At 41.2% G+C, this 14,775-nt stretch overlaps 2 protein-coding genes and 2 pseudogenes across 2 annotated transcripts; all 4 read left to right on the top strand.

Moving 5' to 3' along the window:
• Nucleotides 1-3,440: 3,440 nt before the first annotated feature.
• LOC122546895 (heat shock protein 30C-like) lies at nt 3,441-4,310 on the top strand. The gene has a single exon (XM_087977816.1). It carries the CDS (start codon nt 3,473-3,475, stop codon nt 4,130-4,132), a length of 660 nt encoding a protein of 219 aa, XP_087833942.1. The 5' UTR covers nt 3,441-3,472; the 3' UTR covers nt 4,133-4,310.
• Nucleotides 4,311-4,441: 131 nt separating this feature from the next.
• LOC148141752 (heat shock protein 30-like) lies at nt 4,442-5,628 on the top strand. Its single transcript, XM_087977815.1, has one exon. The coding sequence runs from the start codon at nt 4,885-4,887 to the stop codon at nt 5,410-5,412; it is 528 nt and encodes a 175-aa protein (XP_087833941.1). The 5' UTR covers nt 4,442-4,884; the 3' UTR covers nt 5,413-5,628.
• Nucleotides 5,629-8,576: 2,948 nt separating this feature from the next.
• Nucleotides 8,577-10,375, top strand: LOC148141753 (heat shock protein 30C-like; annotated as a pseudogene).
• Nucleotides 10,376-12,713: 2,338 nt separating this feature from the next.
• Nucleotides 12,714-13,566, top strand: LOC148141754 (heat shock protein 30C-like; annotated as a pseudogene).
• Nucleotides 13,567-14,775: the final 1,209 nt, after the last annotated feature.

Consider the following 14,775-nt stretch of genomic DNA (forward strand, 5'->3'; position numbering starts at 1 on the left):
CATGGTACCATTAACTTGTCAGGAATATTAGTGATGTGTAGCAGTTAGAACAGGGATTATCATGGATTTCACTTGCTTTCTGGCTCATGTCCTTGACCCAAACATCTTTAGCTGCTCTATCTTCCCACCTTCATAATCTTTGCCCATGTTTGCACAGTGTTCAGTGCCATTCACAACTCCTCAGACAATCCAGAAGTCCATGCTCCCATGGATAACATACAGACTTGGGCTGTGAAGTATCAAGTGATATTCACAATACACGCACATGTCACAAGGAATTAAGGGCTACGGGGAGAATGCGGGTAAGTGGAGTTGAAATGCCCATCAGCCATGATTGAATGGCGGAGTGGACTCAATGGGCCGAATGGCCTTACTTCCGCTCCTATGTCTGTCTTATGTTCAAGTGCCACACAGGGCAATGACTAGCTCCATCAAGAGAGTCTAGACATTCCCCCTTGACATTCAGTGGCAGTGCAGTAAATCATCTACCAATGACATCCTTGGGGTTACTATGGAATAGAAACTCAAGTGGACAGCTATATAAATAAGCAAACGTTACGAGTGCAGCTCCAACAACACTTAAGAAGCTTGACACCATTCAAGAAAAAGCAGGCTGTTTGATTGGCATCCCATTTGGCATGTTAAATGTTCCTTCTCTCTATCACTAGCCCACAAAGGCAGCAATGTGGACCATCAACAAATTGTACTGCAGCAACTCATAACTTGTTTCACAGCACTTTCCAATTCCATAATCTTTGCCACACATGGCAACACATCACTTGTAAATCCCCCCTAATTCATACACCAGCTTGACTTTAAACAAAATTGGCCATGCCTTCCCTGTTGCTGGGTCAGAATCTTGGAACTACCGTCCTGACAGGACTCTGGACACAGGCATACAAAACATACATTCCCCATTGACTGCAACAGTTCAAGAAGGCAATCACATTTCCTTCTCTAGCTTTATTAGGGATGGGAAACAAATATTGCACTGGCCTTGTCAGTGACACTCAAATTCCTGAACAAATAAAACAAAACAAAACAATTTCATGAATCAGACAGAGAGTGGTGGTGGAAGGTTGTTTTTCAGACGGGAGGCCTGTGACCAGTGGATCGGTGCTGGGTCCTCAACTTTTTGTTATTTACATAAATAATTTGGATGCGAGCATAACAGGTACAGTTAGTAAGTTTGCAGATTACACTAAAATTGGAGGTGTAGTGGACAGTGAAGAGGGTTACCTCAGATTACAACAGGATCTGGACCAGATGGGCCAATGGGATGAGAAGTGGCAGATGGAGTTTAATTTAGATAAATGCGAGGTGCTGCATTTTGGGAAAGCAAATCTTAGCAGGACTTATACACTTAACGGTAATGTCCTCGGGAGTGTTGCTGAACAAAGAGGCCTTGGAGTGCAGGTTCATACACTCCAAGGTCTCTTTGTTCGGCAACACTCCCAAGGACCTTACCATTGAAGAAGGCGTTTGGTATGCTTTTCTTTATTGGTCAAAGTATTGAGTACAGGTGTTGGGAGGTCATGTTGTGGCTATTCAGGACATTGATTAGGCCACTCTTGGAATATTGCTTGCAATTCTGGTCTCCTTCTATGATGTTGCCAGGGTTGGAGGATTTGAGCTATAGGGAGAGGCTGAACAGGCTGGGGCTGTTTTCCCTGGAGCGTCAGAGGATGAGGGGTAACCTTATAGAGATTTACAAAATTATTAGGGGCATGGATAGGGTAAATAGGCAAAGTCTTTTCCCTGGGGTCGGTGAGTCCAGAACTAGAGGGCATAGGTTTAGGGTGAGAGAGGAAAGATATAATAGAGACCTATGGGCAACTTTTTCATGCAGAGGATGGTATGTGTATGGAATGAGCTGCCAGAGGATGTGGTGGAGGCTGGCATAATTGCAACATCCAAGAGACATTTAGATGGGCATATGAATAGGAAGAGTTTGGAGGGATATGGGCCGGATGCTGGCAGATGGGACTAGATTGGGTTGGGATATCTGGTCGGCATGGACAAGTTGAACTGAAGGGTCTGTTTCTGTGCTGTACATCTCTATGACCCTATGACTGTCGACTCTGATCTCCAGTGTCTGCAGTCCTCACTTTCTTCCAGTATCAATTAATCTGCAATATGACACCAGGAACAATGGGCAGCATCCAAGATCACTGTTATCCTAAGGATTCTACTTGACATGTCTCAAATTATCTATATATTGGATCCCAAAAGCTTCCCCTCTGCTTTGGATGCCAATGAAACAATACCAGTTACTATTTTGAGCCTCAGTTGTGGTTCAGATGGCAAGTACTCTTGCCACAAGATTTTTCTTCAGGCTTGACCACAAAAATCAGGAAGTGTTGCACTTTGGAGGTGCCAACTTTACGATATACAACCAAGGTTCCATCTGCCTTTTTAGGTAGTGGTAAAAGATAGCCTGGCCCTATTTTGAAGACCATCAATGAAATTGTATTCTGGCTATAGCTATCCCACAAACAACATCCTCAAAAATAGTTTCACTGGACGTTATCACATTTGTCTGTTGGGAGCAAATATCTGCTGCATATCCGATGTTACAATAGAGACATTTGAAAGTACTTAATAGACTCTAAGTGTTTTGAGATATCAAGTGGTTATGACAAGTGCTATATAAATGCAAAGTCTTTCTTTTACCTCCATTATCTTCCTCAGAAATCATTAATATAGAATAAAATTAATTCCCTGAAACACTTTCACAAATTAATTTTCAGTCCTTTTATCCCCTCTAAGTACAGGCCATTTCACTTGTTTTACTGCGCTTGGTCAACATTCATTTGATATGAGATGCTGGTCTATTTCTGACTTCATTCCACTGCAGAGAAATAGTATTGACAGTCAGAATCTAAGTAAAGCCAAATGCTGTCAGGTTGCATTTGTAAATGAATGGAAATAGTCGTTGAGTGCTCATGGTCAACAACATGCTGCATACTTACGCAGTTACATAAGTTTTCAAGAGTCTGGATATGACATTGGAGAATGTAACAGCTGTTTGTCTTAGTAGTCACACCATTATTAAAGAGAGCTTCTCATACAACCCACAGACACTTGAACCTCATGAGGCTTAATTACTTTATAGGTACTTGCATGGTTTACTGCCCAATAAACAACAAAAAAACGCTATAACTAATTAATATCATGTTACAATGTTAGCACATTGATTCTGTAAAACTTGCCACTGGGGAAAAAACCATTCCAGAAGTCTCTAAAATATACCAATGTGTCATTGAGTCAAGTTATTCTTGATTAGATTAAGTCATTTGTTTTCAGCTCATGTGTTATAAATGCAGCAAATGTTAGCTCATTCTGGAAATGTCTGGATTTCTGGCAGTAGAATATATAAGGTGTGAGCTCAGAGTGCTGCAGCAGATCAGAGACCGAAGACTGGGAGTTCACATCAGTCAGTTTGAGGGAAGTGAGAGAAGAGGCAGAGACAATGCTGAGCTATCGGGCTTTCCACCCTTCACGAATGTGCCAGCAGCCTGTATACACATTGGCGCCTGTTGCACACAGGCTCTGGGAACCACTTGAATGTAACATGTGGGAACAGGTGGAAGAAGCGAGGAAGGGCATGAAGTTCATCCATCGAGTTCTTGAAGAGGTGATAAGAGAATTTTTTCGGGAAGTGCCAAGAATTCAGGACAACAGGTTTGGACAAAACAGAAAAGGTAATAGACTATCCGAGGACAAGGATGGAGATGGCTTTTCTGTGTCCTTGAATGTCCAGCACTTCTCCCCAGAAGACCTGAAGGTGAAAGTATTTGGAAGGAAAGTGCTGGTGACAGGAAAACATGAGAAAAAATGTGATGATGGCAGTGGCTGTTACAGCTACAAATATGAAGAGTTCAGGAGAGAATTCCAGCTGCCAGAGGATGTCGATGCTGAAGCTCTTCGATGCTGTTTGTCACAGGACGGTCAGTTAAAGGTTCAAGCCCCACGCCTGGCACTGCCAACTGTGAATGAACGGATCATTCCCATCAACATCACCTCGGAGACAACAGCCACTCCCCGGCTCAATCCTGACCAAGAGACAGAGAAACAGGAGAGTGGGAAAGATATGGGGAACAAGAAAGATGAAGAACATAAGTCCAGTTAAAACTGTTACAATGGACTTTTACAGACATAAGAATTGTTCATCTGCAGTCATGTATTTCTTAGATCAGGATGGATGTATATTGCTGAAAATTAATTGTCTTCAACTTGCCAATATGTACTGGGCTATTATAAATGTTGCTTATGTATGTATTTTGGGAAAATAAAAACTTTGGAACGTTTATGACAATGATTCTTCCTTTTAACCTTATAAAATGAAACTGCTCCATCATTAAAATTCTCAAAGTTGACATTTTCGTCAGTTGAGACAAAAACATAATTTACTGGGATCAATTTAAAACACAGAATGACTCAGCAAGTGAAGATCTGCTTAAATCTGAACTTGGTTCCGTCTACGAGATCAAACTGCAGTATAGAGCCAGTACACCATACCCGAGGACCTCCTTGGACACAAGAGTTTCTCTTCGTGTTCATAATGAGCAGCAGTTGCTCAACACAGACACTAGTCACTGCACCGCACAGTTACTGGATGGTGGGAACTGATTCCACTGGGTTAAAAAAAAATCAGTATAAATATCTGGGCATAAAAACAGCTACTTGCATCATAAATAGCTTTTATTTGTTCCAGCTGAATAAGAGGATGGACAATATTCTTGAACACAAGGATTAGGAACAGGAGTAAGCCATTCAGTCCTTGAATCCTGCAGGTAGCTCATTAACATCACGACTGAAATAACAATAGACATAAAACTGGAGGAGAGGCTATCACAATAACTCATCACTTCCATATTAACAATGATCTTTCCCACACAGCTGAGTAGATTCATAGATGCAGTATCCAGTGCTCACTCGGAAAGAGAATTCAATTTAATGACTCCATGCCAGAAGAGGTTTCTCCTGACACTGAGAGAATCGTTATTTCTCAACAGGTTTGTCCAAAACAGAAAAGGTAATAGACTATCCGAGGACAAGGATGGAGATGGCTTTTCTGTGTCCCTGAATGTCCAGCACTTCCTCCCAGAAGACCTGAGGGTGAAGGTAATTGGAAGAAAAGTGCTAGTGACAGGAAAACATGAGAAGAAATGTGATGGTGACAGCGGCTGTTACAGCTACAAATATGAAGAGTTCAGGAGAGAATTCCAGCTGCCAGAGGATGTCGATGCTGAAGCTCTTCGATGCTGTTTGTCACAGGACGGTCGGTTGAAGGTTCAAGCCCCACGCCTGGCACTGCCAGCTGTGAGTGAAAGGATCGTCCCCATCAACATCACCTCGGATATAACAACCACTCCCCGGCTCAATCCTGACCAAGAGACAGAGAAATAGGAGAGTGGGAAGGATGTGGGGATGAAGAAAGCTGAAGAACAGATGAATGGTTAAGACTCTGTTACAATGAACAGCTGAAAATGTAATAATTGTTCAAAAGCAGCAATGAATTTCTGTGAATGTGAGATAAAGAGATATTGCTGTCCAGTTAATAGTTTTCAATTTGGAAACCTGTAAAGTGTTGTTATCAATGTGCTTGTGGTTTATTTTTGAATGTATATTGGAAGAATAAATACTTTTGAAATTTAATTATGATGATTCTGCCTATTTACTTGATAAAAAGAAAACTAATATGTCACTCTAACTTACATTATTCTCAATTAAGGGAAAGAAGCCTTTTTTACTTGGATTAATTTAAAAGACAGAAACAAAATCAGGTGGTCACGATCTGCCTAGGTCTGAGCTCAGGTCTGTCAAAAATGTCAAGCTACTGTGAAGAGACTGTGCTGAAATAATTGCGTACACCTCAGTCTCAGGGATAATCCCTGCAGCGTCACTATCATGAGCAACAACAGGTTGTCATCCAACTCAGACACCAGTCTGTCCACCGCTCAGTTATTGAACGGTGGGAAACACTTTCATTGTGGTTAATTGATCATTGTAACTGTCAGGGAGAGAAGGTGAAGTCATTTGCATCAGAAGCAAAATATATGTCGGTTTCTGTTTCAACAATATTAATGATACTACACACTTCAACATAAAAAATAGGAACAGTGTTGGGACCACAATTATTCACAATTTACAGAGATGATTTGGAGTTGACAACCACGTGTAATGTCTCAAATGTTTCAGATACCACTCAGATGGGTGGCACAGCAAAATGTGTGGTGGACTGTGAAACTATACAGAGGAACTTAGATATTTCAAGTGAGAAGGTAAAGGTCTGGCAGAAAGAATGCAGTGTTACTAAATACGAGGTCATCCATTTAGGTAAGACTAACAATATAAAGGACTATTACTTGAATAGTAAAACGTTGCAGCGTGCTGTGATGCAGAAGGATCTGGGTGTCCCTGTGCATGAATAATCAAAGGCAGGTACAACACGTAATTAGGAACGCAAAAAGAATGTTGTCTTTCATTGCAAAAATGATTGAGTTTAAAAGCAGGAACGCTATGTTGCAGCTGTATAGGGTACTCGTGAGGCCACACCTGGAGTATTGAGTGCATTTTTGGTCTCTTACGTGAGAAAGGATGCACTGGAATGAGAGAGGGTGCAGAGGAGCTTCACACGATTGATTCTGGAGTTGAGGGGATTGACGTATGAGGAGAGACTGAGTAGAATGGGATTATATTCATTGAAATTTGAAAAAATGAGTGGGGATCTTGTAGAAACACGTAATATTATGAAGGGAATAGATCAGATAAACGTAGAGAAGATATTTCCACTGACAGGTGAAATTGCGACAAGAGGACACAGACTCAAACTTAGGGGGAGCAGAATTGAGAACTAACTTCTTCACCCAGAGGGTTGTGAATTTATGGAATTCTCTGCATACTGAAGTCATTGATGCTATTTCAGTAAAGGTTTTTTAAGTTAAAATAGATTTTTTTGAACAATGAAGGAATTAAGGGTTACAGTGAGAGGGCAGGTAGGTGGAGCTGAGGGCTCAAAAAGATCAACCATGACCTTATTGAGTGACGGAGCAGGCTGGAAGGGCCAGAGGGCCTACTCGTGTTCCAAGGTCTTACGTTCTTATGCTATTATGTACATCAGTAGGTCATTCCACCCATCAAACATATTTCTGTATTCCATAAGGTCAACAACGATTTAATGGTGGACAGAACACTGCAAGCCTGCCTCCCAGGTAACTGATCACTCCTTATTTAAACAACAATCTGTACAAAGCCTCAAACGCACTCAATGCTGTAGCCTCCACTGATCACTGGGGAAGAGAATTCAAACTGATAACCCCCAAAAGAGTACAATTCTAGTGATATGAACCTTCGATGGGCAGCAACTTATTTTTAAACTAATCCTCCGACTCCAGGATTTCTGTTTGATGTGACACATGAGTTTAGCATCTACCATATTACCATAGACCCTTTGAATCTAATGTTTCAATGAATGGTCCCTATGTGCAATATCAGGAAGATGTGTACTATTTCCCTCAATGCCACTCAGAAACTTGGTTCCATCAGCACATTTACTGGATCACACTGACTGACAAGCAAGTGATTTGCAGAACAGCAAGAAATATTAACAATCTCAGTAGTGCTCGTGTAGAAGCGAGCAATGCCACAGGAGATCCATTACAAACATATTACATGCAGTACAATTGTCAGAGATTCTGAATTAATATTGAACCTAAATACAGTTAGTTATTCTCCTACAGTTGTGCTATTTCTTGTGAACTGGAAAGGACTATGTTAATGTGAAGAGGGAGCAGATTCAAAGGCCTCTCACAAACTGATATTGTACGTACACTTGCTAAAACAGAACTTGCAGAGTTTGGGAAAAGATCATGGGAGATGTGAGTAATTGGATAGTGCTTCCAAAGGGATGACACTGGCCTGGTGGACCGAATGGCCTTGTTTGTTGCGCATTCTTCACTTTCTATGCAGTAACTGGAAATCCTGTACCAAACCCATTATTTGCAACCGCGTTTTATAATATTAAAGCTTCATTTTGAGCTGTTTCATTTTCTACTATACGTTATCATTATCACAAACAAGGTAATTGGCTGCAGACAATCAAGACTTTACTGATCTTAAAGAAAACTCATTTACATTTCCCTCCATCTGAAACTGATCAATATCACTGTTATATCAACAAAATCACTGAAAACAGGAATGTTAGAAAAACCAAACACTGCCTCGTCATTCCTGCTTGTTATTTCAATAAATTATTCCCCTCTGTGTTTGAACAAACCTCACTTTCCTACACAGACTCAGCCTTCTGCTCAGCTGTCAATCATTAACATTGCTCCGCCCATCTATGATGCCACTGTCTGAGTACATTCCAAAAGTCTGTGGATGTCCTCCAGTGGGTGTCACTGAGTCGAGTCATTCTTGTTTAAAGTAAGGCTGAGATGTGACGTCATGTATTTTCAGCTCACGTGTGATAAACCCAGCAAACTTGAGGACATTCTGGAAATGTCTGGATTTCTGACAGTAGAATATATAAGGTGTGAGCTCAGAGTGCTGCAGCAGATCAGAGACTGAAGACTGGGAGTTCACATCAGTCAGTTTGAGGGAAGTGAGAGAAGAGGCAGAGACAATGCTGAGCTATCGGGCTTTCCACCCTTCACGTCTGTGCCAGCAGCCTGTATACACACTGGCGCCTGTTGCACACAGGCTCTGGGAACCACTTGAATGTAACATGTGGGAACAGGTGGAAGAAGCGAGAAAGGGCATGAAGTTCATCCATCGAGTTCTTGAGGATCTGACAGCAGAATGTTTTGGGGAAATACCAGGAACTGGAGACAACAAATCTGATGCTAATGGAGAAGGTAAAAGACAATCCGAGGACAAGGATGGAGATGGCTTTTCTGTGTCCCTGAATGTCCAGCACTTCTCCCCAGAAGACCTGAGGGTGAAAGTAATTGGAAGGAAAGTGCTGGTGACAGGAAAACATGAGAAAAAAATGTGATGATGGCAGCGGCTGTTACAGCTACAAATATGAAGAGTTCAGGAGAGAATTCCAGCTGCCAGAGGATGTCGATGCTGAAGCTCTTCGATGCTGTTTGTCACAGGACGGTCGGTTAAAGGTTCAAGCCCCGCGCCTGGCACTGCCAGCTGTGAATGAACGGACTGTCCCCATCAACATCACCTCGGATACGATAACCACTCCCCGGCTCAATCCTGACCTAGAGGCAGAGGAACAGGAGAGTGGGAAGGATGTGGGGATCAAGAAAGCTGAAGAACAGATGAACGGTTAAGACTCTGTTACAACGAACTTCTGAAGATGTAATAATTGTTCAAAACCAGCAATGAATTTCTATGAATGTGAGATAAGGAGACATTGCTGTCCAGTTAATAGTTTTCAATTTAGAAACCTATACAGTGCTGTCATCAATGTTCATGTGGTTTATTTCTGTATGTATATTGGAAGAATAATACTTTTGAAATTTAATTCTGATGATTCTGCCTATTTACTTGATAAAAATAAAACTGATACATCACTCCAACTTACATTATTCTCAATTAAGGGAAAGAAATCTTTTTTACTTGGATTAACTTAAAAGACAGAAACAAAATCAGGTGGTCACGATCTGCCTAAGTCTGAGCTCAGGTCTGTCAAAGCTGTCAAGCTACTGTGAAGAGACTGTGCTGAAATAATTGTGTACATCTCGGTCTCAGAGATATTCCCTGCTGCGTCACTATCCTGAGCAACTACAGGTTGTCGTCCAACTCAGACACCAGTCTGTCCACCACTCAGTTATTGAACGGTGGGAAACACTTTCATTGTGGTTAATTGATCATTGTAACTGTCAGGGAGGGAAGGTGAAGTTATTTGCATCAGAAGCAACGTTTATGACGTTTCTGTTTCAACAATATTAATGATACTACACATTTCAACATAAAAAATGGGAACAGTGTTGGGACCACAATTATTCACAATTTACAGAGATGAGTTAGATTTGGGGACCAGGTGTAATATAAACGTTCAAGCCCCGCGCCTGGCACTGCCAGGTGTGAATGAACAGACCGTCCCCATCAACATCACCTCGGATGCAACAACCACTTCCCGGCTCAATCCTGACCAAGATGCAGAGGTACAAGAGAGTGGGAATGGTGTGGGGATCAGTAAAAGACGTAGAACAGATGGACATTTAAGATTCTGTTCCAATGGACTTTTGAAGATGTAAGAATTTTGCAAAAGCAGCAATGAATTTCTCTGAATACCTGAGGACAAGATATTGTTATCCAATTAATTGTTTTAAATGTAAATCTGTATTGTGCTATTATCAGTTTTGATGTGTATTATTTCTTTATGTATATTGGAAAAATAAATACTTTTAGGAATTAACTATGATGATTCTGCCTTCATATTTGATCAAAACAAGTCTGATATACTACTGACGTTCTTCACTCTAACTGACAATATTGTCATTTACCATAAAGATACTATTTAACCTGCATGAAATTAAAACCCAGAACATGAAATCAGCCTATCTAGTTCTGCCTAAATTTCAACTCAGTTCAGTCAAAAATATCAAACTCAGAGACTATGCGTGAGCCAGTTTTTTTACAGCTCCATGTCAGAGATATTCCCTGCAGCGTCCCAATCTTCTTCAACAACAGCTTGTCATCCACTTCAGACACCAACCTGTATACCAGTCTGTTACTGGATGGTGGCAAGCACTTTCATTGTGGTTAAATAATCATTGTAACTTACAGAGGTTAGGGGGAGGGGGGTGGTGGGGGGGGGAGGGGTGAGGGGGGTTGGAGAAGCAGCTTACTTGCATCCTGAACCACCTTTATGATGTTTTTGTTTTCAATAATATGAATGATACTGTACTGGGCCTTAGTGGATAGCATCTGTTGCCTCACAACGCCAGGGACCCAGATACGATTCCACCTTCAAGCGACTATCTTTATGGAGTTTGCACGTTTTCCCTGTGTCTGCGTGGGTTTGTGCTCCGGTCCCCTCCCACAGTACAAAAATGTGCGAGTTAGATGGATGGGTCATTCTAAATTGCCCATTGTGTCCAGGATGTGCAAAACTAGCATCAGATTGATGGGCTGAATGGTCTCCTTCCATACTGTCAGGATTCGCAGAGTCTATGATGTTTCTGTGATCATAAAATATTGGAACATGAGTAGGCCATTCAGCCCTTCAAAATCATTTCTTCATTCCATAAGATCACCATGATGGACAGAAATTATAGTCCTACCTCCCGGACACCCAATCACTCCTTATTTGAACAATAATCTGCATAAAATCTCAAATAGGTTCAATGTTGCAGCCACCACTGCTAATTGGGAAATAGAATTCAAATTGATAACCCTCAGAAAGGTAGATAATTCTCCCGATATGAACCCTAGACGGTTGATTACTTAATTTTAAATAGGGCTCCCGACTCCAGGATTTCTGGCTGATGTGACACATCCTACTGGCAGACAATTAATCAAGACTCTCTGAATCTAATGTATCAATGAACAGTCCCTATGTACAGCATCAGGTAGATGTGTCATATTTCCCTCAATGTCACTCTGCAAATTGGTTCCATCAGTACATTTCCTGGGTCACACTGACTGACAATCAAATGGCTTGTAGAACAGCGACAAATGTTAAAAATGAAATACATATTCCTCAAAAAGAAGTAGCGATGCTACTCAAAATCCTACAGGAATATTTTAAGTGCAGTACAACTGTCAACAGACTCTGAACATATATCGAACCGAAACATAGTTTGTTCTTCTCCTTCTGTTGTGCTGTTTCCAGTGAATTGGAAAGGAAGATGAGAATGCGAGGAGGTAGCAGATCCAGTGCCCTCTTGCAAACTGAAATTATACGTATGCTTGCAAAAACAGAATTTGCAAAGTATGGGCAAAATAGCATGGGAGACGCAAGTAATTAGATAGTGCTTCAAAAGAGATGATACTAGACTGATGGACAGAATGGCCTTGCTTGTTGCTGAGTAGATCTAAAGCAATTGTTGTGTATTCTTTGTTTTCTATATGTTGCTAAATCCTGCAGCAATCGCATATCTGGCAACACGGTGTTATAATATTGAAGGACACAGCAACTTCATTTCTAAGTATTTCATTTCTTTATGTACATTATCATTATCACAAATGAGCAAATTACATTTAGGACAAGTTCAACACTACTTAGCCTAAATAAAATGTATTTGCATTTCAAGCTCCATCTCAAACTTATACATAGCAAATCAATCTCTTATGAATCACTGAAAACAGTAATGTTAAAATGACTAAATACAGCCTCTTTATTCTGAGATGACAAGTTGATATTTCAATAAATTAACTCTCTCTGGGTTTTAAAAAAAAACACTTTCCTGCAAAGACGCAGCCTTCTGCTCAGCTGTCAATCATTAAAATTGCCCCGCCCATCTATGATGTCACTGTCTGAGTACATTCCAGAAGCCTGTGGATACCCTCCAGTGGGTGTCACTGAGTCGAGTCATTCTTGTTTAAAGTAAGGCTGAGATGTGACGTCATGTATTTTCAGCTCAAGTGTGATAAACCCAGCAAACTTGAGGTCATTCTGGAAATGTCTGGATTTCTGACAGTAGAATATATAAGGTGTGAGCTCAGAGTGCTGCAGCAGATCAGAGACTGAAGACTGGGAGTTCACATCAGTCAGTTTGAGGGAAGTGAGAGAAGAGGCAGAGACAATGCTGAGCTATCGGGCTTTCCACCCTTCACGTCTGTGCCAGCAGCCTGTATACACACTGATGCCTGTTGCACACAGGCTCAGGGAACCACTTGAATGTAACATGTGGGAACAGGTGGAAGAAGCGAGAAAGGGCATGAAGTTCATCCATCGAGTTCTTGAGGATCTGACAGCAGAATGTTTTGGGGAAATACCAGGAACTCGAGACAACAAATCTGATGCTAATGGAGAAGGTAAAAGACAATCCGAGGACAAGGATGGAGATGGCTTTTCTGTGTCCCTGAATGTCCAGCACTTCCCCCCAGAAGACCTGAGGGTGAAAGTATTTGGAAGAAAAGTGCTGGTGACAGGAAAACACGAGAAAAAATGTGATGATGGCAGCGGCTGTTACAGCTACAAATATGAAGAATTCAGGAGAGAATTCCAGCTGCCAGAGGATGTCGATGCTGAAGCTCTTCGATGCTGTTTGTCACAGGACGGTCGGTTGAAGGTTCAAGCCCCGCCCCTGGCACTGCCAGCTGTGAATGAACAGACTGTCCCCATCAACATCCGCTCGGATTACAACAACCACTCCCCGGCTCAATCCTGACCAAGAGGCAGAGGAACTGGAGAATCGGAAGGATGTGGGGATCAAGAAAGCTGAAGAACAGATGAACAGTTAGGACACTGTTACAATGAACTGATGACATTGTAATTATTGTTGAAAAGCAGCAATGAATTTCTGTGAATAGATAATGAGATATTGTTGTCCAGTTAATAGTTTTCAACTTGGAAACCTGTACACTGCTATTATCAATGTTCATGTGGTTTATTTCTGTATGTATATTGGAAAAATAAATACCTTTGAAATTTAATTATGATGATTCTGCCTATTTACTTGATAAAACTGATATGTCACTCTAACTTACATAATTCTCAATTAAGGGAAAGAAGCCTTTTTTACTTGGATTAATTTAAAAGACAGAATCAAAATCAGATGGTCACGATCTGCCTAAGTCTGAGCTCAGGTCTGTCAAAGATGTCAAGCTACTGTGAAGAGACTGTGCTGAAATAATTGTGTACACCTCAGTCTCAGGGATAATCCCTGCAGCGTCACTATCATGAGCAACAACAGGTTGTCGTCCAACTCAGACACCAGTCTGTCCACTGCTCAGTTATTGAACGGTGGGAAACACTTTCATTGTGGTTGATTGATCAATGTAATTGTCGGGGAAGAAAGTTGAAGTTACTTGCATCAAAAGCAACGTTTATATAGTTTGTGTTTCAATAATCTTAATGATAATATACACTTCATCATAAAGAATAGGAACAGTGTTGGGACCACAGTTATTCACAAATTACATTGTTGTTTTGAGTTGGGGACCATGTGGAACGTCTCAAAGTTTGCAGATGACATGAAGATGAGTGGCACAGCAAAGTGTTTGGTGGACTGGGAAACTTTGCAGAGGAACATAAATATTTCAAGTGAGTAGGTAAAGGTCTGGTAGATGGAATACAATGTTAATAAATGTGAAATCATGCACTTAGGTAGGAGCAACCGTGAAAAGGACTATTACTTGAAAGGTAAACATTGCAGCATGCTGCTGTGCAGAGGGATCTGGGCATCCTTTTTAATGAATCATAGAAGGTTGGTGTGCAGGTACAACACGTAATTAGGAAGGCAAATGGAATGTTGTCCTTCAATGCAAAAGAAATTGAGTTTAAAAACAGTGAGGTTATGTTGCAGCTGTACAGGGTGCTGGTGAGGCCACACCTGGAGTACTGCGTGCAGTTTTGGTCTCTTACTTGAGAAAGCTTCACGAGGTTGATTTCAGAGTTGAGAGGGTTGACGTATGAGGAGAAACTGAGTAGAATGCGATTATATTCATTGGAATTTGCAAGAATCAGGGGTGATTTTAGAGAAACATATAAAATTATGAAGGGAATAGATAAGATAAATGTAGAGAGGATGTTTCCACTGACAGATGAAACTGCGACAAAGGGCATAGACCTTTTTTTTGAACAATGAAGGTATTGAGGATTACAGTGAGAAGGCAGGTAAGTGGAACTGAGGACACGGAAAG

This window comes from Chiloscyllium plagiosum, unplaced genomic scaffold (assembly GCF_037043375.1).
Source record: "Chiloscyllium plagiosum isolate Xiang-an unplaced genomic scaffold, Cpla_swu_hap1 HiC_scaffold_32, whole genome shotgun sequence".
In the NCBI taxonomy this organism is placed as follows: Eukaryota; Metazoa; Chordata; class Chondrichthyes; order Orectolobiformes; family Hemiscylliidae; genus Chiloscyllium; species Chiloscyllium plagiosum.